The sequence below is a fragment of the Sciurus carolinensis genome, chromosome 11, assembly GCF_902686445.1.
Source record: "Sciurus carolinensis chromosome 11, mSciCar1.2, whole genome shotgun sequence".
In the NCBI taxonomy this organism is placed as follows: domain Eukaryota; kingdom Metazoa; phylum Chordata; class Mammalia; order Rodentia; family Sciuridae; genus Sciurus; species Sciurus carolinensis.
The window spans coordinates 77,038,856-77,065,351 of NC_062223.1; the positions used below are offsets into that span (position 1 = coordinate 77,038,856).

A 26,496-nucleotide genomic window follows, 5' to 3' on the forward strand; every position below is an offset into this window, starting at 1 on the left:
ATGCTTACATACATATATAAAGATTGCTGACATAACTCTTTAGATCTGCATTTCCATCAAAGAACAGAGCTCCATCTGATCTCAGCTTAATCTTCAAAATCTGTGTTTATAAACCTTTATTTTCTAATAATCCTTTGCCCCTCACTGAACTTGAGAATTTGGTCATGCTGGTCATGGCAAAAGAGGAAAAATTAGCTTCAGGATTAGAACATTTTACCTAAGATTTGTGAAAAGCCCCGCCTTACCTGAGATAAGGCTCTGCCTTACAACCCTGCTGCACATTAGAATGGCTCCAAAGTAAGCCAGACTTTAACTCATTTAAAGTTGTGTTCAAAAGTTTGATGTTTGTTGTAAAGATTACTGTGATCTCAAACGGGATATGACTCAGCCAAAATTCAAGATAGCTATTGCACAAACTGAATGTTTTACTGTTGGTGATTCCATTTTGTATTTTCCTTGTAAACTCTGTTGCCTGATTAATATTTTGCAGAAGTACACCGTAAATTAACTTGGAATAGTAAGCCATCACCTATAGGACAGATAATGTAAACCCCAATTAGATAAAAGGGGGTAAATAACTGTAAAGTCATAGACATTGAAGTTAAAGCCCAGTACTCTTGCTTTATGACTGGTGAGACTGACTTGCTTGATGGTTAAGATCAAACTTAGAGATTGAGATTAAATACAGAGGTCAAGAAAAGTCCATATTTGGGTTTTGCCCTCAAAGTCAGCCTGAACCCAGGGAACAAGAGGACTTCTCCAAGGAGCTTTGCAACTCTGGGTCACACAACCTCCTGATCAAGGAGATTGATGAGGCCACTAGAGGAAAAGCCACTCATTGCACCTGCTGCAGGGGAGGGTCAAGGAAAAAGGGAGACATCCCTGGTGATTTCAAGGGAAACCACCTCATCGAGAAGACCCTGCCTAACCAATGGCACTAATGGAGCTAAGAAGCTGCTCTTAAGTTCTCTATGAGTGACCCCTGTGGGAACTCAACTGACTCTTTAACAGACAGGAACAGGTCACTTTGACCAACTTGATCTTAAACACCTAGCAAAACAGTTAAAACCAAAATATAGCCATTCTTGGGCATTTAAAAGAAATAATACTTAAATGTAACTAAGACATACACTTGTGGGCTGGGGAGATAGCTCAGCTGGTAGAGTGCTTGCCTCGCAAGCACAAGGCCCTGAGTTCGATCCCCAGTACCGCAAAAAAAAAAAAAAAAAAAAAAAAGACATACACTTGTGTTAACCCACTAGAATAAAGACTAAAAGCTACAAAAGAGAGATTCTTAGGCAAATGTGCCTAATAACTATCAAGAGAAACTGCCAGAGTCAGAAGTTTTAGTCACTTTAAGGCCTACAGACACAGGTAGGTTTAATCTATGTTTGCTAGTAACAGAAGTATAGAGATCTCTACTAAATGTTGTGTTTATATTCCTGATAACCTGGGCAAGGTTAAAGTTCCCAAATAAAGGCCTTGTCCTCTCCAGCCTTTGCTAGGCCTTGTTATGGGAACGACTTCTCAGTTCTTCCACCCCCTGGTGAGGAATTATTAACTTCTGTCATCTTTATGATATGCATTGGCATGTTCCAGATTCTGCAACATTTATATTGTATCAATCTCATTTCAGTACTCATGTCTTTTTGTTCTTCTCTCATAGAAGCACCCCTCCCCAGATGCCTTTACAACCTGCTCTTCCCAATCAGACTTCTACCATGAACCCCTCAACTGACCCGATTTCTAAAAAAGGAACTCCAAACTGCTTGCCCCACGCTGCCCCCTTCCAGCTCGAAGAAGCCAGAGCAGTCATCGACACCCTTTCCCTACAGCAAAGGAGTTCCTAAAATTAGGGGGGTGAATGAAGCCAGAATTGGGGACAGGCAGTTAGTGTAGAGATGGGGATCAGTCAAATCGAGGAAATGAAGTCCATGAAAACCATCTGCCTCTGGAAGTCTACAAGTTGAAGACTGCCCCTAGGAAAATGGACTTTTTACATCTCACCTACAAAACCAGACCCAGTCACTTAGGCAGAAAGGAGAGAGAAGGCTTCAGAAAGAACTGGAGAACAAAAGATTTTCTTATAAAAACAGAAACTGGGGAATGTAATGTACAAAGCTGCTCCCCCCGATCTTTCCGGTGCAGCCATTTTCCCCGCCTCCCAACTACTGTCAGTCTGTGAACATCCTAGCTAGCTATTGGTTCATCAGTCAGCTTGCAATCCTTGTATCCTTCTCCGATATTGGTCCCCTGTTAGCCAGGCGCAATTCAACTGCTTTACTGTAGCTACCCCGCCATCTTTTCTCATCCTTCTGTCTCTCCTCCTCACTTTCTCTATCCTCCTGGCTTTCACACTCTCTGTAGTGCATGCCCTTTCTCATTCTCTTTCTTTTCCTCTCATTTTCTCTCTTACCCCTGTAGGGAGATACTCTGTTTGCTTAATAAACTCCCTTATGTGATTTCCCGTGTCCAGTGTGGTTTCCGTGGGATTCCCTACACTGGCTATGAGTTGAAGATTATTTTGCCTGCCTAATGGGTACACTTGGGTTCACTGTTTGGAAATTTGGCAACAGGGATTGAACCCAGGGGCTTTTAACCATTGAGCCACATCCCCAGCCCTTTTTATTTTTTATTTTGACACAGGGTCTTACTAAGTTGCTTAGGGGCTCACTAAGTTTCTGAGGCTGGCTTTGAACTCCCTATCCTCCTGCCTCAGTCTCCTGAGCTGCTGGGATTACAGGCATATGCCACTGTACCTGGCTTATGTTGAAAATATTTTATAAAACATTTTTAATGAAAAAAATTCTAAGATGTTGGACATTTAAAATTCCTTGTCACCCTTGTACATAGCTGATGCGTGTATAAATTGGTATAATTTTTATGGAAGGCAATATAACAATATCTATTAAAATAAAAACACATATCATTTGACTTGGAAAATCATTTCTAGAAATGCAACCTCTGTATTCAACATGTGTGAAATAATACATGCATCTGAACACACATTTGTGTATGGATTCTCATTGCAGTCTTATTTTAGAATCAAAAGATTCCTAATACTCTAAATGTCTTCAATGAGGACTAGCTAAATAAATCCTAGTGAACCACTCAATAGAATACTTAATAGTATTAAAAAGAATGAGGATGCTCTTCATCTACTGATCTGAAGCAATGGCCAAAGTACAGAACTGTGCACACAGTATGCTACTACAAGAAAAAGAATGTATATATGTATATATGCTTATGCATACGGGAAATACCTCTAAAGATTTTATCATCTTGTAGGTCTCCAGGGAAGGGAACTTCATTTACAGGGAAAAGGGGTGGAAATAAGACCTATATTTTAATGCTACTGCTCTGCACCTTTTGAATTTTATTCCATGTGCATTACTGAGATTTTAAAAACTGATCAAAGATTTTCAAAAATAAAAAATTAAGGCACTGAAATATGTAATTATAAAAACCATAAAGCAGTGTTGGACAATGTTTGTAGTGTTATGTTTGGTTTTACCCAGGTAATAATTAAAAGTACATACGAATACATTTCCCCATGATCAATTACTGGGAAACACACAAATCAAAGGATATGTTAGACGAATGCAGTGTTATTTTTTTCTTTTAACATAAAATATTATAGTATGGTATGGTATGGTACGGTATGAAAACACGTACAGTACAGCAAATGAAAATTAGGTTTAAAAAATCCAATTTAGATTTAGGTTGCAAAAATCTGATTTTCATGGGAAGTTTCAGAGAGAGGTTTATACAATGTGAGGTACACCTGGTCATACTGCCAGAGCAGGTTCTAACTGGTTTCCTGCCAGCCTTACTGGAGGAACTCCATTTTGGACCAGTAACTGCAGTTGGTCACGTCCATACCTTTGGCCCTTGTTCACTGGGCCCTGGACAATCTGTTTATTTATGAGGAAAAGACTCTGAACAAACAAGAATAGGCTTTCTCCAGGGGGAAAGCCAGGGTGTTAAATATCCTCCTTCAAATGTTCAGCTTCCTTCCTGGAGGGAGGGCTACAGTGGGAAACCGGAGGTGGGATCCATCCCCACAGGAAGGAGAGTCAGGAGTTCAAAACAGTGCCCCAATTCCACAGGCCCAGCTTAGCCAAACTCTGGTCTTCAGCTCTATATCCTCCCCAGCCCTGCCCACCTGTTATTAGAGGCTCCACTCGTCCAGAATTCCAGCCCTACATGCCCTTCAGATCCCAGACCTGGAACCTGAGACTGAGCCTGTCCCTTCTCAACTTCATGATTTCATTCAAGTCACTTAGCCTCTCTGAGCCTTGGTTTCCTCATCCATACAATAACCCTACCTATCTTGCCAGGCTGTGAGATGGCTGAATGAGACAGACACATTATCTCTTTCTATTCCCTTGCACCACTTCTGTGCCACCTGCTTCTCCATCTCCTTGGCCTACTCCTCCTCAGCCTGTGCCTCACATTTATTGATCATCTGCCTCTTCTGTCTCCTAGAGATCCTAGACCTAAACCATCACTCATCACACCCATGCTCCAGATCCATACACCCTGCTTCTTGGCTCCCTCCACTTGCATTTCCCATTAGAGTTTCAAACTTGATTTATCAAAACTAACTCATCATCTTCCTCTCCCAATTTGGTCTTCATTCAGTGTTCTCCATTCCAGCATTACCTCTAGCATCCATCTTCCCACTCAAGTCAGAAATCTGGGGACTTTCCCAAACAGTATGCTGCTATTCATAGATGGCAACAGGAGTAGGAGCCGAAGCAGCCATTTTCCATCATGTAACCTGGGAAATAGAGAAAGCTGGACTGAAGCATGCATGAGGGGGTGAAGGAGAAAATAGGAGAGAAAAGACTACCTGGGTTCCCTAAAAGCCCTCATGCTCTGGTCCTATTCTTGAGTCCAGCTGCTGCCCTACCCTTGGATTCCGTAAGACCCCAGAACCTTTTCCCATAACCTCCCCACTCCCTGTCTGTTTTTAGTGGGATTTTTAAAATGTTAGAGTTGGTTTTCTACACTTGAAAATATGAGTCCTGATTAATACATTTTAATTAATGAATTATAGGTTAAGTTACATTGTGATAATTAACAACCTCCACATTTAGATGGCTTAACTCCTACATGTGTCTGTGAGCAGCAGGAGGCACTGCTCATTGCAGTCCCTCAGGAAGCAACCACCACCTTTAATGTTATTGGTATCTGTTCCAGAGGGAAAGAAAAACTCCAAAGGGTCTGGTCCCAGCTACTCAGTGCTCCAGCTCAGAAGTTACATGCTATCTTCATTCATAACTCATTAACCGGAATAAGTTACCTGGCCCTTCCCAATCACAAGGGGGGCCATGAAGTAGAATTCTACCAGGTGTCCAAAAGGCGGAGAGCCAGGAATATTCGGTGAGCATTAATAACTATCACACATTTCCTGCTGTCTAGTCTGTGCCAGACCTTGAGCTAGGAGCCAGGAGATAGAAATGAGTAAGCCATGTCTTCTTTGTTTTAATAGATTTTTAAATTTTTATTTTTGATTGACATAATAATTGTACATTTTTATGGGGTGTGATGTGATATTTTGAAAAGTGTATACATTGTGCACTAATCAAATCAGGGTTATAAACATGCATCACCTGTTATTTATCATTCCTTTGTGGTGAGAACGAAGTTCTCTCTCCTGGCTACTTGAAATATACACTACATTATTAACTAACACCCTACTGTGCAAAAATAAAACACCAGAACTTATCTAACAATAACATAGTTAGAGGCTGACCAACCTCCCCTTACCTTTCGTCCCCCCTATGCTCTCTGGCCTCTGCTAACCACTATTCCAATCTTAACTTCTGAGATCAGTTTTTAGATTCCACATACAAGTAAGATCATGCAGTATGTTTTTGTGTCTGACTTATTTCATCTAAAATAATATCCTCCATGTTGTAAATGACAGAATCTCTCTCTAACTTAAGGCTGGATAATAGCCCATTGTGTATATATACACACACCATATTTTCTTTACCAGCTCATGAATTCCTGCATTGTTACTATTTCTTTTTTTGTTTGTTTTTGCAGTGCTGGGGATTAGAACCCAGGGCCTTATAGCATATGAGGCAAGCACTTTACCGACTGAGCTATAACCCCAGCCCATCTTCTGATTTTCAATAAAAGTTTTTCAGCTGGTGTGGCGGTATTCTTGTAGTGTGGATTTATATTCCCCTGTGGGCTAGTGAAGTGGAGCATTTTTTCATATACCTGTTGGAAGTCAAGGATTCTCCAAAGGCCTCTCCACCATGACAACAGTACAGAACTGGTGCTGTGATAGAGGAGTCCACCCTCTGTGGCATCTCAAAATAAGGGAACGTCTACATTAAGGGTCAGCAACTCAAATGCCTCTAGGTGTTGCAAAGCCAATGTCAACAAGGGGCTGGAGGGGAAAGGAGGGGTGGGTACTGCAGCGAACAGGAGAACATAATTCAAAACATACCTACTTCTCAGTTTTCATTAATTGTCAGGCAGATGGCCCATTCTTAAATGTTAACAACTATTAAATACACATGCATAAATTCTCTAGGCCAAAAAGAACACATTTGTGGGCCAGCAGTAGCCCATGAGTTCCAGTTTGTGCCCCCAAGTCCAACACAAGGAATGCCAGTTTGCCTTGCTACACACTGGTCTGTCCACACCAAAGGTGTGGTGCTCAGCTGTGACCACTGCACCTAACAGGACACACATGAGCCAAGGCTGGTGTGCAGGCAGGTAGGCAGGATGGGGGGAAACTTTAAATAGTTCAATTCCATTTATCAGTATTTATAACTAGTGGAAAGAGGACAGCCACAGCCCTACTCTTAAGGACCCTGTGGCCTTGGTGGTAAAGGGGTCAGTTAAATGATCTGAGGATAATTCTCCCAAGAAGATTCATGGAAAACAGACTTTATGAATAATGATAATAATTTACTGAGCATTTGCTCTGTTCCAACACTACACTCTGTGCTTTACCTGTCATTAAGTCACTTGATTCTTACCACACTCTGAGGCAAAGGCTGTAACATTCCTTGTTTCATGCAATGAAAGTGAGGCTCAGAAAGGTCAAGTAAATCAGCCATTACACCATGAATGACAGGACAGAGAGAATGTACCTAAGAGAGCTAATACCTGGCACTGTAAGTGGGTGCTGAGTAAATTTTTATTTTCTCTCTGGAGTTATTTAAGAATGAATTGTACAATCACTTATTAGAGGTGCTAGAGAGGAAGGCCAAGTGTTAGATGGGTAGAAACGCTGTGCATGACCTTCCAAGCATGAAAATATCTTTTCTTAAAATAATTATTTCCCTTCTTGGCAGTAATACTGCAAGGTAATCATCAACTACTCCCCAACCTGCACCCCACCACCCTGCCGCTGACCTACAACAGTGGTATCGGCCCCATGGATGGGAAACTGAGGCCCAGAAAGGATATGAGTCAAATCATGGAAAGAGGAAGACAAATCATCAATTCACTAATACTGACTGAGCGTCCATGTCACAAAGCATATTGTTCTGAGCTCTAAGTCTGTGCATAGCAGGAAAAGATGAGAAAGGGTTTCCACCCAAAACCCATTTCCAGCTTTGTCTTAGATTTACTGTGCAAACTTCAGGTTTTTCCTAAGCCTTGGTTTCATCTCTATACAATGGGTGAAGGGGGAACCTCTAAAGTAATTTCATCGTGAACAACTTATATAAACTGTTTGCACTCAAAAATCAAATGTCAGGGCCTGGGGTTGTAGCTCAGTGGTAGAGCACTTGCCTAGCATGCATGAGGCACTGGGTTTAATCCTCAGCACCACATAAATAAATAAAATAAAGATACTGTGTCCATGTACAACTAAAAAAAATTTTTTTAAATCTTAAAAAAAAAATCAAATGTCAGAAGAAAGAATTTGCCTTTCTTCCTAAAATCCAGGGAGCCACAGAATCCTGGAAACTCAAAAGGACTTTAGATACAATAAGTCAGTCTAAGGCTACTCCTGTGTGACTAATGAGCACTTATAAAATGTGGCTAGTCCAAAATGAGATGTGCTATAATTGCAAAACACTTACCAGGTCTCCAAGAGTTAGTATGAAAAACAGTAAAATATCTCATTAATGTTTATATTGCTTCATATTGAATTTTTAGTAAATTGAAGTTAAATATATTAAAACTAATATCACCTGCCCCTCCACTTTTTTACCTTTTTAGTGGGGCTCCTAGAAATGTCAAATTACAATGTGGCTCCCATTACATTTCTAGTGAACACTGGTCTAGGGGAAAACAAGTCCAGAGAGAGATTGTCTTCTCGGTCAAGGCTCTTTCTATTCTCAATGGGCTATGGAAGCCAGTCTCCAAGATGGCTCCTAAAGATCCTCACCACTTGTAGACCCTGTGACATCCTTTTCATACTAAACAGGGTTCATCTGTTAACTGCAAAAATTACTGTGTGACTTCTGAGTATGGTACATAAAAGTCATAGTTGCTCCTACCTTCTTTCTAACAATCACTTGCTTGGGGAAGCCAGGTGCCCTATCATAAGAACTTTCAAGTAGTCCTATCAAGGGGTCCACAATGTGAGGAACTGAGGCATCCTCTCAACAACCAGAACCAACCAGGCAAGTGAGCGAACCATCTCAGAAGCTGTCCTCCAGTCCCTCAAGATTTCAGATAACAGTTGACACCTTTAATCCAAAATCATATAAAACCCTAAACTAGAAACGCCCAGCTAAGCTTCTCCCAAATTTTTGACCCACAAAAAATATGAGATAATTAATGTTTACTATTGTTTTAAGTCATTAAGTTTTGGTGACTCATTATGCAGCAATAGGCAACCAGTATACAGCATTATAAACTTAAGGGTCCCATGTAGGAACACTCACTTTCCTTTTCAGCATTTGTACAGTGTGAGAAATTCTTCTTCTTCCTGTAACCTTTGACTCAGTTCATGGTATCCTAACCCAAAACAGAGAAATTATCAGACTTAAAGAATCTAACCCAGGAAGACAAGATCCTGTATTTTTTTTAAGTTATTGATGACTTTTATTTTATTCATTTGTTTGTATGTAGAATTTGTTTATATGCTAAGAATCGAACCCAGTGCCTCACACATGATAGGCATGCTCTACCACTGGGCCACAACCCCAGTCCCCTGCTTTTTTCTTTGATGATGCTTTTCCCTTTATTGCAGAAGGCATCTAGGTCTCTTGGGAATGAGAAAAGCACAACATCACATCACCTTAATGTGGGCTATCCAGGGATTTGATTCCCACAAAATCAAAGGAACCAGACCAAAAATATTCAGTTAGATACAGTATAAAGAAAGTAACAAATAACTGAGAATAACAGTCTATGATATCTGAATTTCTCTAGACTGAGAAACTGGCCATGCAAATGTTATACAGCATGTGTTTCTTTTTTCATAGTGTTTTCAATCTAGTACCTGAGGTAGGTGAAGATGATATAAATAAACTCAACACATAGGCAGAGCTCATTATTTGCCCTGGTCTTATATAGTCAGTGACTAACAGGCCAGGTCTAAAATTGGGGTTCCAGTGACTAAAGTCAGACTTGGTGCTTTCCAAGACAGAACCATCCTGGTTGGGGTAACATGAATGTCCTTCAATTGGGACTGTCATATGAGACCAATGTGCACTTGTACATCTCCTTAAAGGCCACAAGGAAAGATGGCATTACTTCATCCACGGTGATGTGCCTCTGGAGCTCCTTACTCAGGGAAGTGACGCCTGTCCCAACAAGTCCACATGGTACAATATGCTCAAACCATGTGAGGTCGGTTGAGCAGTTCAGAGCCAGGCCATGGGTTGTGATGTGCCTTCCACAGCGAACTCCTGCAAGGCAAGTCAAAAGGTTTTAGAACAGATATCCTCCTCCTCCTGGGCCTTGGGATCTCTCTCAATGCAGAGGAAACTGGCCCAGATTTCTGGTTTTCAAGTTTTGTTGAGGAGCATGGACTGTGCAAAGATTGGGGTAAGGGGGCCACCAAACCAAGCTGTCTTCTTATGGGGATTCCTTTAACACAAAGATCACAGCTTTAAGAGTTTGAAAACCAATGCCCTCTTGTCACATTGTGATTCACAAATAACCTGCCGATTCACATCTCATGTCTCTTCACCCATAAATATGAGTGTTGGACTAGATGACCTCTGAAGACCCTACGGCTTCTGAATATAAGCTATCTTCGAAGAGGCTAAAAAACTCAAACGCGTCAGCGCGAAGTACGGATTCAAAGCCCACTAGGGATGCACCTGCTCCCCTGGGATCACCCTCACCTCCATTGGTCCAGCCCCAGGCCCCGCCCCGTGGCGCTCACCTATCGCGCAAACCTTGCGCTCGCCCAGCCAGACGCCGGTGTAGGGCGGAGGCCGCGCGCGGGCGCCCTTTAGGCCTTGGAGTTCGCACAGGCGCACAGCGCACGCCTCCAGCGCCGCCACGTGGGTGCGCAAGCGCAGGCCGAGGCACCGCAAGTCGAGCACCGGGTGGCACAGCAGCTGGCCAGGGCCGTGGAAAGTGGCCAGGCCGCCGCGGCCTGTGGCGCGGACCTCGGCGCCCAAAGCCCGCAGCCGCGCCGTTTCCTCGGGCGTCAGACCGCCGCGCAGCCCAGTTGTGTACACTGGCCCTGCGGGCTCGCACAGCAGGAGCGCGCCCGCCTCAATTCCCGACAAGACCTCTGTTCCATGCTCGGCCTGCAGTCGCCGCAGCCAGCGCTCTTGCAGCGCCAGTAGCTCCGCATACTGCAAGCGACCCAACCACACCAGCCGAACCGCTGCCTGCCGCATCCTACGGGCCGCAGCGTCCGGGACCCCGCCCCCTGCTCGGGCCTGCGGGCGGGGATTCAGGGCCACGCCCCGAATAGCTGCTGCTGAGTTGTGATATAAGCTCGCGCGAAGCTGTGAGATCAGAAGATTCAGCCTCATCCATTCATTCATTTCAGTATTCGGTATTTAGTATGTGCTGTGTTCTCCAGGCCCTGTCCTAGGCGTGCGATTCAGGGGTGTACTGTGTGTATGAGGAAGAAAGATCTGTGCTGGTAAGCTTACATTCTTACAGGAGACAACGAGCAAGTTTTAAATTACATCATTTCGCAAAGTGATAAGTGTTATGAAAAGAAAAATAAAACACGGTAATGTGTGTTAGGTTGACTTCTTAGAAGATTCTGAGATGGAGATTAGCGTTCAGGAGGGTTAGGAGGGTGTGGATCCTTCAAGACCATCACCTGTAAGAGGGTGATAGGATTGGGGGCGAAAGAAGTTGCACTTCGAAACAATTACATCAGAGGCCTTAGCCAATTCCAAGGAGTGCTGTGAGCCTGGTATGAACCCTCAGTTATTCCAAAGTGAAGCAAGGGGTCAGAAATTTATATCCTTGCATGGTTACAAGCTACACCTGGAAAGGCACTGTGACTTTTGGTAAGCTAGCTTCCTTTAGTGATGGACAGTCAGGTCCCAGAGAGGAACTCAGTTGTGAGCCATTAGCAACCCAGTCCTAGAAGCTGGGGGAATGACTAGTTAAGTTTTGGGAGTGGACACAGCACCCGGAGTTGCAGTTGGAGTGTCATTTGAACAAATCTGTTTTAAAAGGTGAGGAGCTGTTCTTAAACATTTGAACCTTTTTAAAAACCCCTCAAAAGTCATTCCCAGGTGCTGTGCCTAAGGCATATAAGACTCTTGTGAATTATGAGGTCACTAGCCAAGAGAAGAAACCAGGGCAAGTGTAATATCTATCTCTCTCTCTCTCTCTCTCTCTCTCTCTCTCTCTCTCTCTCTCTCTCTCTCTCCATTCCCTTTCTTGACAGAAAGGCAACCCCTGCACTGGGTGTATTGTTAGAGTCAATATGCAATTGGTGGGACTAAGGGAATGTAGACATTCAATTATTAACTAATCCTCATGTATTTGGGGAACAGTTCCCAGGGGTGGGTGGGTCAGGAAGTGGGGAGAGGGAGAACAGAATAGCAACCAGTGAGGCTCAGGGCCAAAAAGTTGGGAAGAAAGACAGAATAGCCTGGGCAAAAGTACACAATGGTAGGTTTCAGACCAGATCACAAAAGTCATTGTGAATCATTAGTGGCAGTTCTTTGGTTGAAAAAATAAACATACCATTTAGGTAGCCAGGGACTCTGAGGGAAAAAGAGGTTAGATTACATAAGAGCCATGTCCCAGGGTACCTAAAGCTTATAAATATGTTTGAGGTGGGGAAAGAAACTCAAATGACTTTGTTCTTGTAGAAGATGACCTCAGCCTGAAATGTGTTCTGACATATAGGAGTCCTAAGCAGAGATACCAGGGATCTGGATTCATGTTCCATTTCCATCACCGTTTATTTGAGAATGAACTCTTTGGGGGTTGGTAATACACAGTTTTATCCCTGGGTTCCCATCTTACCTAGAGCCTGGCACCCAGTAAATTCTAAATAAATATTTGCAGAATAGATGAATGATTTGTTAAATAACACTATGTGTCCTTGAACTGAGATCTTTTACCAAGGTACCAACCAAAAAAACAAAGCATAGGGTCAAGGTGGCCTCCAGGTCCCTAATGAGCCCATGTTCTCAGGATGCAAGGACTAATATTTGACTAGCATCACCAGCAAAAAGTATGCAATCCATATGTTGTGTCCAAAGCCCAGGTGTGTCAGGAAAGTGGGGTAATTTACTGAGGCCAAAGAAAGTGCCTGGAGATGGCATGCAGGACATACGATTTGTTGGGAAAAGCCTATAAGAGATCAGTGACTGCTCCAGGAAGAGTTCAGTGGCAGCAGGTTGAACAGATAGTACCTCCATTCCTCAAGGTGGTTTGCCAAGCAGTGGCTCCTGTCCCTCACAGCATTTTGTCCAGCAGCAACCAGTTGGAGGAGCGACAGATATACTTTCTACCAATTGCTCTCAGTTTCTCCAGTCAGCACACAAAAGGGCTTTTATATATTAGACTGCAAAAGCAGTGACATCATTAGCATTAGCTTACTTAGTTTGCTTATGTAACTAGCATCACAAGCAGCAACTGTTGTGGTGTACATGTAAAAAAGTAATTTTCTACAGATAACACTAACTTGACCTAGTTCCCAGTGTACAAGGAGAAAGCCCATTTCCTTCAAGATAATTTGTATCTGGACATTCTGACCCATGCGTGCTCTCATTTTCCCCTTATCTTGGCTAGGTTTTTTGGAAACAGAAAAGGAGCATTAGGCACACGGTGTTTTATGTCCCCCTTTTCTTTAAGGATGATACACTATAGCATGGTGAGTCAAATTTGTACTCAATCCACAAGGCTCAGCTCAGAGCCTGCTTCCTCCACCATGTCTCCTCAAACCTTTGCCCCAGCAAAGTGTCTGTACCTCTACTGACTATTCTGCCATGGTTATTCTGAGTTGGGTTTATCACCTCCATTCCTGACCTGAGAACACAGACTAATTACTAATATTTAAGTAGTACTTACCATGTGTTGAACACTCTAAAAGCTTTCAAGTCATCAATGCATTTAATATCTTAATGACATATAAAATATGTATTACAAGTTGTTTCATTTTACAGATGAGGAAACTGAGGCCCAGAGTGAGTAAATTGCTAACCATGGGACTACTAGAAAGCTGCAGGGAAAAGATTCAAATTTGGTAAGTTAGGATTCAGAATCTTTGACCTTAACCAGGACCCTGTCTTATTGATCTTTAAATAACCCATTGCATACATCTCATGGTCCAACACACAGTAGGTATGCAGCAAATGTTTGCTGGATAAATGGACTCGATTGTAGTAAGCTTGGCAGCTGGGTATCAGAAGGGCATTAGGTTTCCCTAACTACCAATGTGCCTTGTTTAGCCCCAGATTTCCCTCAACATATGTGGTTTGTGTGCCCGTCCAGCCAATGAATAGCTATTATCCTACCCCCACTTTCCCTCACCTTACAGTGCCAGGCATAAAAAAAAAATCTGATTTTGTCCTTGTTCTGAAGAAGCTGCCAATCTTGGCGTATACTCATATTTGTCCACAGGCAATGGCAGCACAGTATGCAGAAAGGGGTGATCAAGAAACATTGTTTAATCTATAGAACAGATTCAGATTGGGGTCCTGCCTGACCCTAGCCCTCGTATCCAGAAACAGAACAACCTGTCCCAGATGCTGGCTACTCTCCTGCCCTGAAGATCCAGAGTTCTGTCTGTAGTCTGAATCCTGGTGTTCTTGCTTGCTAATGTACCCTTAGATTGAGCTACTTCTACCCCTTTGGACTTTGATTCTGAAGCTGACCCCGATCCTTCATACCAAGGCATGTGGTAATATACAAGACTTGGGTCCTTGGTTTCCTGATCTGTATCGTTGGCCCTTTCTTCATCAACCTCTAAGGAGGGTGAAGGTCAGACTAAGCAAGGATTCTGGCTGGAGCAACCACACTGTTGTACACTATGTTAGCATTGGCCTAACCTCAGAAATTGCCTGGATCCTTTGCCCATCTCAAGGTTCAGGACAGGCAAGGGACTTACCCAAGGGCATGCAGTAAAAGAGACAGGACAGGAACTCAGGACTCTTGACCTTTAGTCTGGTGTTTTTTGCATTATGGGAGCAAGTGTGAAATCAGCTTATAATAAATATTACACAGGTCTCCATTATAGAAAGCAGAACGGCACTATTTAAGTAAGGCTCCCAGATCACCCTCTTGAATTTTCCCTTTCTGTCTCAGCCTTTGTGTAAAACCTGTTTTTTTTTTTTTTTTTTTTTTTTTTTTTAATCAGAGCCTCTCAACAGTGACAGTTGGTTCACTGAGATCTTAAGCCCAGCATAGTTGGTAGCCACCTCCCTCCCTACTGCCGGTACCTATCTACTTCCTTCCCCTTCCACACTGTAGCCAGAGAGCTTTCAAAGACCCAGGCCTGTCAATGCCACCCTCCTGTTTTAAAACATGCATTTGTCCATTTGTCTAACAACCTTTATTAAGTGCTTTCATCATGCAAGGTACTAGAATAAGCACTAGAAGTAGAATGAATATAATAGTCTGCCTATTTGGGTTAAGTAAGGGAGCCCACAAACCTGTTGACAATCAAACAAATCACTAAACAAGGTGTGGTGATAGAAACTAACAGGAGGATAATCAGAGACAATGTCCATATGGCAGTCTCTGAGGAAGCTGAAGGACAAGCCAGTGTCATCTGGGAGACTATTCCAGGCTAAGGGAAGAGTTTGTGTGGAGGTGCAGGATGGTGGATTGAAGAAAACATGAGAAGGGTGGTCAAGGTTGCTGTGAAATGAGACCAGAGAGCCCTGAAAGTCACGTTAAGGTTATTGGTCTTTATCTTCAGAGCAAAGGTAATGTTATTGTATAGTTTTAACCAAAACAATGATAGCACCATTTACATTCTAAGATCATGCTGGCTATAAGAAGGCAAGAGTAGAGGCAGAGGGGTCTATTAAGAAGAGGTTGTTGTGATCCAAGTGAAAAATACTGCCTAGCCTTGTGGGGAGGGTGGCCCTTGAGATGGAGAGAGGGGAGAAATTTTAGGTGGTGAAATCCACAGAACCAGCTGGTAGGTTTGGTATAGAAATTGGAGAATATCATGCTAAGTGAGATAAGCCAATCTCAAAGAACCAAAGGACAAATGATCTCGCTGATAAGCGGATGATGACATATAATGGGGGGTGGGAGGGGTTAGCGTTAGGGTTAGGGTTAGGTCTAGGGTTAGGGTTAAGGAGTGGGGCAAGAATGGAGGAAGGAAGGACTGTATAGAGGGAAAAGAGGGGTGGGAGGGGTGGGGGGGAAGGAAAAAATAACAGAATGAATCAAACAACATTACCCTGTGTAAATTTGTGATTACACAAATGGTATGCCTTGGCTCCATGTACAAACAGAGAAACAACATGTATCCCATTTGTTTACAATAAAAAAAAAATCAAGGAAGCAGTAGCACCCATGGACTTGCATAGAGGGGACACTTACCCAAACAAATGCAGAGCTTAATAATGAATGTGTGGTTACCGTGACACTCAGGAGCTATGCTCAATACTGGCACTACATTTTCTATGTCCCTAACACTCTTCCTGTCTAATCCCATTCAGGCCAATGGAAACACTTCTGTGTCTTGCCTTATGTCCTCAAAACACACTACATAAGCATAAAATAAGATGCATATGTCAAAGTACCTAGTTCAAGCAACTTGGACAAATGTATATATCTGTGCAACCACCACCCTCTTGATCATGAGTACAGACCATTTCCATTTCCAAACCCTGATTGATGTTCCATGGTTCATCTGCCATCCATAACAAAAATGGCCACTGTTTTGGAATATGAAAAGCATGTGAGTGACAAGAGCTCTAGGGTAAGAAAAAAGACACATCAATTTACTGGTCCTGTAAAATCTTTTCTTTTTTTTGTACTGGGGTGGGGTTTGAACCCAGGGGTGCTCTACCACTGAGCTATATCCCCAGTCCTTTTATTTTTTGAGACGGGATCTTGATACATTGCTGAGGCTCACCTCAAGCTTATGATCCTCCTGCCTCAGCTTCACAAGTCTTGGGGATTACAGGTGTGCACCACCACATAAGTCCTGTGAAATTTTTTCCTCTCTGACAGCATAAGTGCATAATAGGGTATCATTTCTAGGGGAATAGAGAGTTTATTTTCTTGTTTCTTCTTGTGTTTCCATTTGTGGTCTGGGTGAAACTTAGGAATTACTCAGTATCTGAAACAGTTGCACATGAGAATCAGTAAATATTTTGCAATATTAAACAGTTCCTCCTACTATTATAGTTATTTATATGAAGGTCTAGTTGAGGATGTGTGATATTGATTCTTTATAAACTTAGATATTGCTTTAAGGAATGATGAAAATCAATATAAGTGGTAGTGACGTGATAAAACTAAACAATTTGTTATATGCATTTGTAACTTTTATAAATTTATTATGTATTTATAAATTTATTATGTATTTATAAATTTATAAATTATAAATGTATTTATAAACTTATAAATTATAAATTTATAATTTATTATGTATTTATAAATTTATTATGTATTTTATAATTTATTGTGTGCTCCTATAGTAATATTTGACCATGGGTCTGTGTTTTCTTCTTCCTCCCTGTGAATTTCTCTCCACCTGGGTTCCAGGGCCATGGTCAAAAGGCAGGGTAAGGGAGAGCAGGCAGCATGTCAAGAGCAGAAGTGATTAAATGTTGAACGAGGGTCTGGTGGTTGTGAGGTCAAAGACAGGACAGCCCAATGGAGGCCAGGCATAAGAAGGCAGGCTACCTCCTTGCCTGGAAGGAAGAAGGATGTCCGGGGGTCAGGGATGACACTAGTGTTTTTGGCCACGGGAAAGAAGTGAGAAATACCTAAATTAAGGAGGAAAGGCAGGCAGGAGTTGCAGGATGTTGGCCTATGTTGCAAAAATAAATGCATCCGGAAATGAATACATACATAAATAAATAAGTACAGATTTTTTAAAGCCCCCAACTCCCACCTTCTTGCTCCATGTTACCAAGGACGAGGATAACACTATAAGCTATGAAGGGAAACAGATTTTTAGATTCCAGCTGCTCTGGGGAAATTACAAATGAGGTCTGACGCTATCCTTGTTTCTTTTTCAGTGTGAAAAATACCTTGCCTGATATGGGCACCCTGCCACTATTGGGAAAACCGTGAGAATCTAGTTTGTTCTCAAAACACTGCCATGGGAAGGTGAAGTCATAGGGAACATTGCTTTCCCCCAAGGCAGCCCTGACCAAAAGACATAAATGAGTAAATGATAAACAGACCATGTCCTAGCAGCAACACTCAAGTGAGTATCAGGGCACATGACTTCTCATCTGGCATATTTTTATCCAAGCTGGGTATCCTGGGGCAGGTCACTCCCCATCTCTGCATATCAGAGATGCATCTGCTTCATGTGCAGATTGAGGGGAGGCCCCAGATGACCTGAGACTGGATCTGTCTCTCACATCGAAAGAGTCTAGGATGTGCTCTTTTTTTTTTTTTTTTTTTTAAGAGCTTTTATAGTCATACATAGTAGTTGGGTTCTTCTCAACAAACTCATACATGCGTGGAATTCAATTTCAGTCCATGATCCTCCCTTTTCCCTTCCCTTTTTTCCTTCCTGTCCTTCCCCTCTCTCATTCTCCTTCCTTTACTAGACTTCCTTTCCCTTAGGCTCTTGTATTAATATTTGATTGGTTCTTTCTGCCCATGGATGTGCTCTTTTTAAGCCCTTGCAGAGACAAAAATGGGAGTTGGAGAGAAGAAAGAAAATGCTGAGCTGGGTGATGGAGTTGAATATCCCAGAGCTGAAAGAATCTGAGAGGTGGTCTAGCTCACTCACTCATTTGTTGGGTATTCCTACCCAAGCCTAACTCTGTGTAGGGAAGTGAGGATGAGGAATGATCAGACTTGGTCCCTGCCTTCATGGAGCTCACAGTCTAGGGGACAAAGGGGGTGACTTGGGGGTGAGGTAAGAAGTTTAATGAATGATTGTGCTCCCAAGTCTCTGAGCTGGGGACTGAGTGTTCCCTGGGACAGTAGTGGGCAGAGGAGGTGAAACCTCTTCAGCTTGCAGAAGTCAGAAAACACTGCCAGAGGAAGAATCTACTCAGAGTAAATGGAAGTTCAACAGCTGATAAAGAAGGAAACAGCTGGAGAGTATAAGCACAGATGCTGCAGAGTGACTCAGTCATTCCAATCTCCAAATACCTGTGTCCTACCTTACAGTGTTAAGGTAAAGATGGCCCAGGGGGATGGTACTGGCACCAAAATGGACAGGTAGATCAGTGGTACAGAATAAAGGACACAGACACAAACCCAAATAAATACAATTTTCTCATACTAGACAAAGGTGCCAAAATATGCAATGGAGAAAAGATAGCCTCTTCAACAAATGGTGCTGGGAAAACTGGAAATCGATATGCAGCAGAATGAAACTAAACCCCTATCTCTCACCCTGCACAAAAATCAACTCACAATGGATCAAGGACCTTGAAATCAGACCAGAGACCCTGCATTTTATAGAAGAAAAAGTAGGTCCAAATCTTCAACTTGTTGACTTAGGATCAGACTTCCTTAACAGGAATTCCATAGCACAAGAAATAAAAGCAGAATCAATAACTGGGACAGATTCAAACTAAATAGCTTTCTCTCAGCAAAGGAACTATCAGCAATGCAAAGAGAGAGCCTACAGAGTGGGAGAAAATTTTTGCCACTCACACTTCAGATAGAGCACTAATTTCCAGAATATATAAAGAACTCAAAAAACTAAACATGAAGAATACAAATAACCCAATCAACAAATGGGCTAAGGATATGAACAGATGCTTCACAGAAGAAGATCTACAAGCAATCAACAAACATATGAAAAAATGTTCCCCATCTTTAGTAATAAGAGAAATGCAAATCAAAACTACACTAAGATTCCATCTCACCCCAGTTAGAATGGCGATTATCAAGAATACAAGGAACAGTAGGTGTTGGAGAGGATGTGGGGAAAAAGGTACACTTGTACATTGCTGTTGGGTCTGCAAATTAGTGCAGCCACTCTGGAAAGCAGTGTGGAGATTCCTTAGAAAACTTGGAATGGACCCACCATTTGACCCAGCTATCCCACTCCTTGGCCTATACCCAAAGGACTTAAAATCAGCATACTACAGAGATACAGCCACATCAATGTTCATAGCTGCTCAATTCACAATAGCCAGATTGTGGAACCAACTGAGATGTCCTTCAATTGATGAATGGATAAATAAACTGTGGTATATATATACAATGGAATATTACTCAGTTATAAAGAAGAATAAAATTATGGCATTTGCAGGCAAATGGATGAAATTGGAGAATATCATGCTAAGTGAGATAAGCCAATCTCAAAAAACCAAAGGACGAATGATCTCACTGATAAGCTGATGATGACACATAATGGGGGGTGAGAGGGGGGCAAGAATGGAGGAAGGAGGGACTGTATAGAGGGAAAAGAGGGGTGGGAGGGGTGGGGGAGAGGAAAAAATAACAGAATGAATCAAACATCATTACGCTATTAAATGTATGATTATGCAAATAGTATGCTGTTACTCCATGTACAAACAGAAACAACATGTATCCCATTTGTTTACAATAAAAAAAAAAAAAAAAGATGGCCCAGGGGTTGAGGAAGGATTACATCATAATGTCTCAAACCTGTGTCTGTAGATTCCCTCGTGGTTAATAGTTGTATTTTTAGGAGACTGAAACTAAGCTATGAAATGTTAGAATGTTTTCATTTTGGCGATAATGCAATCAAATGAAAATAATCATATTCTAAATTTTCCTCACCTGCCCTGGCACTTTGATGTTTTGTGATTTTATTTGATGCCTGATAGTGCCATATTAATTGTGATAACCTGAACAAGGCAAATTGGGAGATGAACTTGATGTACAAGATGCCTCCATGCCAAGTGGAAGTCAAAGGGGGTCATGCCCTGGGTTCATTCTCCAGCACTGCAAAACAAAAGAGAAAAAAACAAAAACCTAAAACAATGAGGGGTGGTTAGAAGGTTTTCAGGAGTTTGATCAGAGCAGCATGGTAGGAGCTGCCCGCATTGCACAGAGCAGTGGGTGTGAAAGAAGCAAAAGACCTTGTGCCAGAGCAATCTGCAGCACACTCAGGTTGCAATTAGCAATTTACTTTCAGCAAAGCAGTGGTATCTGGCATATTTGTTTTATTTATTTCCCACTTATTTTGCTTCAGATTTTTAGAATAGCTATAAGCACGAGGAATTTGTACTGAGTTGTGTGCTTATAAACATGAAAGTGGTATTAAAATAAAAATAATTTAAGTTTTGAATAGGTCCGTAAGCATTTTTAACAGGGACCCACTGTAATGTATAAAGCTGCTCCCCCGCCCATCAGGTGCAGTCATTTTCCCACCTCCCAACCACTTATCAATCTGTGAACATCCTGGCTAGCTATTGGTTCATCAGTCAGCTTGCAAGTATCCTTCTCCAGTATTGGTCCCCTGTTAACCCGGCGGAATTCAACTGTTTACTATAGCTTCCCCACCATCTTTTTCCATTCTTCTGTCTGTCCTACTTACTTTCTCTATCCTCCTGGCTTTCCACTCTTTCTAGCAGTGCCCTTTCTTTTCCTTTCTATTTTCCTCTCATTTTCTCTCTTACCCTGCAGGGAGACACTCTGATTGCTTAATAAATTCCCTTATGTGATTTCCCATGTCCGGCGTGGTTTTGTGGGATTTCCATACATCTGGTGCCGTGACTTGGGATGGGCCTTCCACTGCCGTGAGTGGAACCCCATCTAAGCCCCAGTGCCACCCGGACACGGATCCACCTTCCATTCTGCCTGGTTGCTCTGCTCTGCGTTTATCACGGACTTCAGGTGGTGAGTAGGCCGATTTATAGTTACGGCAGGCCCTATAGTCGGTCTTATCTGCTGGGTAGATTCCTGATTTTATGGTGGAGATCTCTCTCAGGGTTGAGGCTCATCTCCTACTCGCATTCGCAATAGAAAACCCTTATATCTTCTCGACTTTTGCCTAGCTCACTTGGATGTTTGTGTGAAGACACCATCTATGTGCCACCTTCTCGTCTCCAGTCGATTACTCTGTGGCCTCAGGACGCCGGGGCACAGACTTGGCTGTATCAGTCCCCACCATGGAATCCGGGTCCTCCAATCTAGCAGATTCCACCCTGGGAAGCCTTCGCCCGACCCCCGGTACTTAAAGCCATCAAAATCCGTTGTGTAATGGCACACAGCTTCCATTTTTCAAGTCTTTTCTTTCTCGCTTCTTGGCTCTTCCTGCAGGCTCAAGCGCCTCCAAACCTAAATTAAAAGGACCTCAGCATCAAGTTTCTGCTAGAACATTTTAGCCCCTTTCAGATCCAGATCTCAGTTGAGGCTTACATTGAGATGTAAATGGAGGAAACCAGAATGCTAAGTGGGAAACCAGTCTCAAACCCAAGGAAAAAAGTGTCCATTTTAAATTTCTCCTGGGCTACAACTCAGAATACGTTTCTCCCTTTCACCTTTTCTTTCTTCTCATTTTCTCATGCTTTAATTAATAACTATTATCATTTTTCTTCTAGGACTCTTGTTTTTCTTAAATGCTATATTTTTGAGCTCACAATTTTGATCCTACATACCTAGGTTAATGATTTTTGATCAGTTATTTTTATCCAAATCTAGAGTTATTTTTGAACATCCATTACATTGCAATAGAGATAAATATTACAAGGCCTTTGCTTTTGTGTTAAATATAAGCGTGCATAAAATTAAAATTTTAAAAATGGATCCAAATATTTTTAATTCACGTGATTTAAAGAGGTTCAATTTAAATTGGGTAAACTAATAGAAGTAAAATGTCCTTAAAATTAACTCACAAGTCTCTAAGTGGTCAAACTAATAACATGTTGATGTTTATAAAATGTCTAACATCAATTTTTCTAGGACTTTTCTTCAACAGGAAAGAGATGGCAAATACTGTTGGTACACTTGTCTGATATCTTGGTTTTTCTACAATAAGATGAGTGAATTAAAGTTGACATGTATGGGATTACTCTGATGTGTTTGTTAGAGACATCTAATTAATTTATAAAGTTATTCCATGGATTAACATACTTAAAAACATTATTCTTTGTATATTAAATGTGTTCATATTTTCCAGGTATGCAAGCCTTTAAAGCAGAAAATTTATCAAGCTACTATTGTCCAAATTAAACTTGTCTGTAATGGTAAACCTATCATTTAATGTTCTATTATAGGACCTGTCATCAATAGGGTATATGTAAAATTTGTTAAATGTATTTCTAGAAAAAAAAATGTATTTCTAAAAGTTATTGAGAGGACAGTTAAAAGTTCTCTCAGCTTTTCTTTAATGCTTACATACATATAAAAACATTGCTGACATAACTCTTTAGATCTGCATTTCCATCACAGAACACAGTTCCATCTAATCTCAGCTTAATCTTCAAAATCTGTGTTTATAAACCTTTATTTTCTAATATTCCTTTGCCCCTCACTGAATTTGAGAATTTGGTCATAGCAAAAGAGGAAAAATTAGCTTTAGGAAAAGCCTCACCTTACCTGAGATAAGGCTCTGCCTCACAGCTCTGCTGCACATCAGAATGGCTCCAAAGTAAGCCAGACTTTAACTCATTTAAAGTTGTGTTCAAAAGTCTGATGTTTGTTGTAAAGATTACTGTGATCTCAAACAGGAACTCAGCCAAAATTCAAAATAGCTATGCACAAACTGAATGTTTTACTGTTGATAATTCCATTTTATATTTTCCTTGTAAACTCTAATTGTTGCCTGATCAATATTTTGCAGAAGTATTGCTTCAAGAGTGAACAATGTAAATTAACTTGGAATAGTAAGCCATCAGCTGTAGGACAGATAATGTAAACCCCAATTAGATAAAAGGGGGTAAATAACTGTAAAGTCATAGACATTGAAGTTAAAGCCCAGTACTCTTGCTTTATGACTGGTGAGACTGACTTGCTTGATGGTTAAGATCAAACTTAGAGATTGAGATTAAATACAGAGGTCAAGAAAAGTCCATATTTGGGTCTTGCCCTCAAAGTCAGCCTGAATCCAGGGAACAAGAGGACTTCTCCAAGGAGCTTTGCAACTCTGGGTCACACAACCTCCTGATCAAGGAGATTGATGGGGCTGCTAGAGAAAAAGCCACTCAGTACATCTGCTGCAGAGGAGGGTCATGGAAAAAGGGAGACACCCCTAATGCTTCCAAAGGGAGCCACCTCATCGAGAAGACCCTGCCTAACCAATGGCACTAATGGAGCTAAGAAGCTGCTCTTAAGTTCTCTATGAGTGACCCCTGTGGGAACTCAGCTGACTCATTAACGGACAGGAACAGGTCACTTTGACCAACTTGATCTTAAACACCTAGCAAAACAGTTAAACCAAAATATAGCCATTCTTGGGCATTTAAAAGAAATAATACTTAAATGTAACTTAAGATGTACACTTGTGTTAGCCCACTAGAATAAAGACTAAAAGCTACAAAAGAGAGATTCTTAGGCAAATATGCCTAATAACTACCAAGAGAAACTGCCAGAGTCAGAAGTTTTTAGTCAGTTTAAGGCTTACAGACACAGGTAGGCTTAATCTATGTTTGCTAGTATCTCTACTAAATGTTGTGTTTACATTCCTGATAACCTAGACAATGTTAAAGTTCCCAAATAAAGGCCTTGTCCTCTCCAGCCTTTGCTAGGCCTTGTTATGGGAACGACTTCTCAGTTCTTCCACCCCCTGGTGAGGAATTATTGACTTCTGTCATCTTTATGATATGCATTGGCATGTTCCAGATCCTGCAACATTTATATTGTATCAATCTCATTTCAGTACTCATGTCTTTTGTTCTTCTCTCATAGAAGCACCCATCCCCAGATGCCTTTACAACCTGCTCTTCCCAATCAGACTTCTACCATGAACCCCTCAACTGACCCGATTTCTAAAAAAGGAACTCCAAACTGCTTGCCCCACGCTGCCCCCTTCCAGCTCAAAGAAGCCAGATCAGTCATCGACACCCTTTCCCTACGGCAGTGAAGGAGTTCCTAGAATTAGAGGGGTAAATGAAGTCAGAATTGGGGACAGACAGTTAGTGTAGAAATAGGGAATCAGTCAAACCGAGGAAATGAAGTTCATAAAGACCATCTGCCTTTGGAAGTCTGGAAGGAAAATGGACTTTTTACATCCCACCTGCAAAACCAGACCCAGTCACTTAGGCAGGAAGGAGACAGAAGTCTTCAAAAAGAACTGGAGGGCAAAAGATTTTCTTATAAAAAAAGAAATGGGGGAATGTAATGTATAAAGCTGCTTCCCCGCCCATCAGGTGCAATAATTTTTCCTGCCTCCCAACCACTTGTCAATCTGTGAACATCCTGGCTAGCTATTGGTTCATCAGTCAGCTTGCAAGTATCCTTCTCCAATATTCGTCCCCTGTTAGCTAGGCGGAATTCAACTGTTTTACTGTAGCTTCCCCACCATCTTTTTCCATTCTTCTGTCTGTCCTACTCACTTTCTCTATCCTCCTGGCTTTCCACTCTCTCTAGCATGCACCCTTTTCCTTTCTATTTTCCTCTCATTTTCTCTCTTACCCTGCAGGGAGACACTCTGATTGCTTAATAAATTCCCATATGTGATTTCCCATGTCCGGCATGGTTTCGTGGGATTTCCTTACACCCACCTATTACCTGAGTTCAAGAAACATTCTCTTAGCCTCTTGGTAATCCTCATTGTTCAGAATTCCTTCCTCTAATTGAAAGGGAATCTTTCCTGCTGCCACCTTAGGTCAGAAGGACTTCCAAAGAGTTGAACCATAACCTGTTATCACATAGTTCCAGAAAAAGGTGCACAGAGCCTCAGGGAGGTAAGCGCATCTTCCAGGGTCAGGAACAGTGTGACTTTTGTACTTTTTGTTCTTTGCCACTTTCCACTGCCCCCCAATATGTACCCTCTTCTGCAACCTTGTGGTTGATACCTTAGCAGTATGTATTAAGTGACTTGGATAAGGTCCCCCATTGCCCCATGCTACCCTTTCTGATCTATAAAACAGTCATGCCAATAATTCTTTTTCTCTCGAGGTGGTTATGAGGATTAATTGGGCAAATGCCTGGAATACAATAATAATAGTTCTAATCTACACCATTAGTTTTAGGCACATTTCCTACTTTTTCTTATTCAGTCCTCCCAACAAGACTGCATGGAAATAGTTTTTCTAAAATTTATAGCTCAACAAATAGGCATAGAGAGTGAAGAGAATTCGCTCAAATAGCTGAACTGGCATTCAGACCTAATTCAGACATGCAAGTCATTTTTGGCATGATTATGGCATATGCATGGCTCACATGTGGCCAACTTCGCTTGTGGAAGCGTCTGTCTTTTTAAAATCCCTTACCAGAAGTACACTCTCCTCTTTTTTTCATGCTTGGCCTCCTGGGTTGCAGGAATTTAATCTAGCTTTGCATCATTCAGGGTCACTTACCCAGGACACACCCACTGTTGGGTGGGGATGGGGCAGATTATCAACTATGTAAAACAATCAAATGTTCCCTGGCTCTGAGCCCCCACCCAGTGAAGTCACCCACGTCTAGAGCCCCTTCCCAGAAAACCCCCACCACTCCTTTTCCTTGGCTGGGTCCCCAGGGCCCACTTCGGAGCTTTTTTTTTTTTTTTTTTTTTTTTTTTTTACATTGAATGGAATTTAATAGAGCCAGGAGACTTGGGCTCCAGCTCCTGTTCTGTGATCACTGTCTTATTCAAACAAGTCATTTCTGCTCTCTGGGCCTCACACTCTATAAAATGCTGTATGTAATGGGCGCTTGGTGAAGTCCTACCAATCATTAACATTCTACGCTTTTAAAACTGTGAGCATCAGGATGAGACCTGTGACCAGATTAAGCTTCTTGCAGCAAAACATTTATTGTATTGGTATATTATTATATTAAATATATTGTACATGAATTGTAGCAAGAAGGAAAAAAATGGATATTGAAAACAAAATGTATCAGTCA

The 26,496-nt window shown here is 41.8% G+C and overlaps 1 protein-coding gene and 1 long non-coding RNA gene across 3 annotated transcripts; one reads left to right on the forward strand and one right to left on the reverse strand.

Annotated features, from left to right (window-relative positions):
• Window positions 1-5,523: 5,523 nt before the first annotated feature.
• On the reverse strand, window positions 5,524-10,806 carry Lipt2 (lipoyl(octanoyl) transferase 2). Its single transcript, XM_047517092.1, has 2 exons — window positions 10,322-10,806; window positions 5,524-9,839 (listed from the first exon to the last, which is right to left on the reverse strand). The coding sequence occupies exons 1-2, from the start codon at window positions 10,785-10,787 to the stop codon at window positions 9,610-9,612; spliced, it is 696 nt and encodes a 231-aa protein (XP_047373048.1). The 5' UTR covers window positions 10,788-10,806; the 3' UTR covers window positions 5,524-9,609.
• Window positions 10,807-10,900: 94 nt separating this feature from the next.
• On the forward strand, window positions 10,901-21,675 carry LOC124959867 (uncharacterized). 2 transcript variants are annotated; one of them, XR_007103998.1, is made up of 3 exons: window positions 10,901-11,038; window positions 13,536-13,615; window positions 21,504-21,675. It is a non-coding gene; the product is annotated as an uncharacterized LOC124959867 (long non-coding RNA). The 2 variants fall into 2 exon arrangements; XR_007103999.1 differs by lacking the exon at window positions 21,504-21,675 and adding an exon at window positions 18,195-18,799.
• Window positions 21,676-26,496: the final 4,821 nt, after the last annotated feature.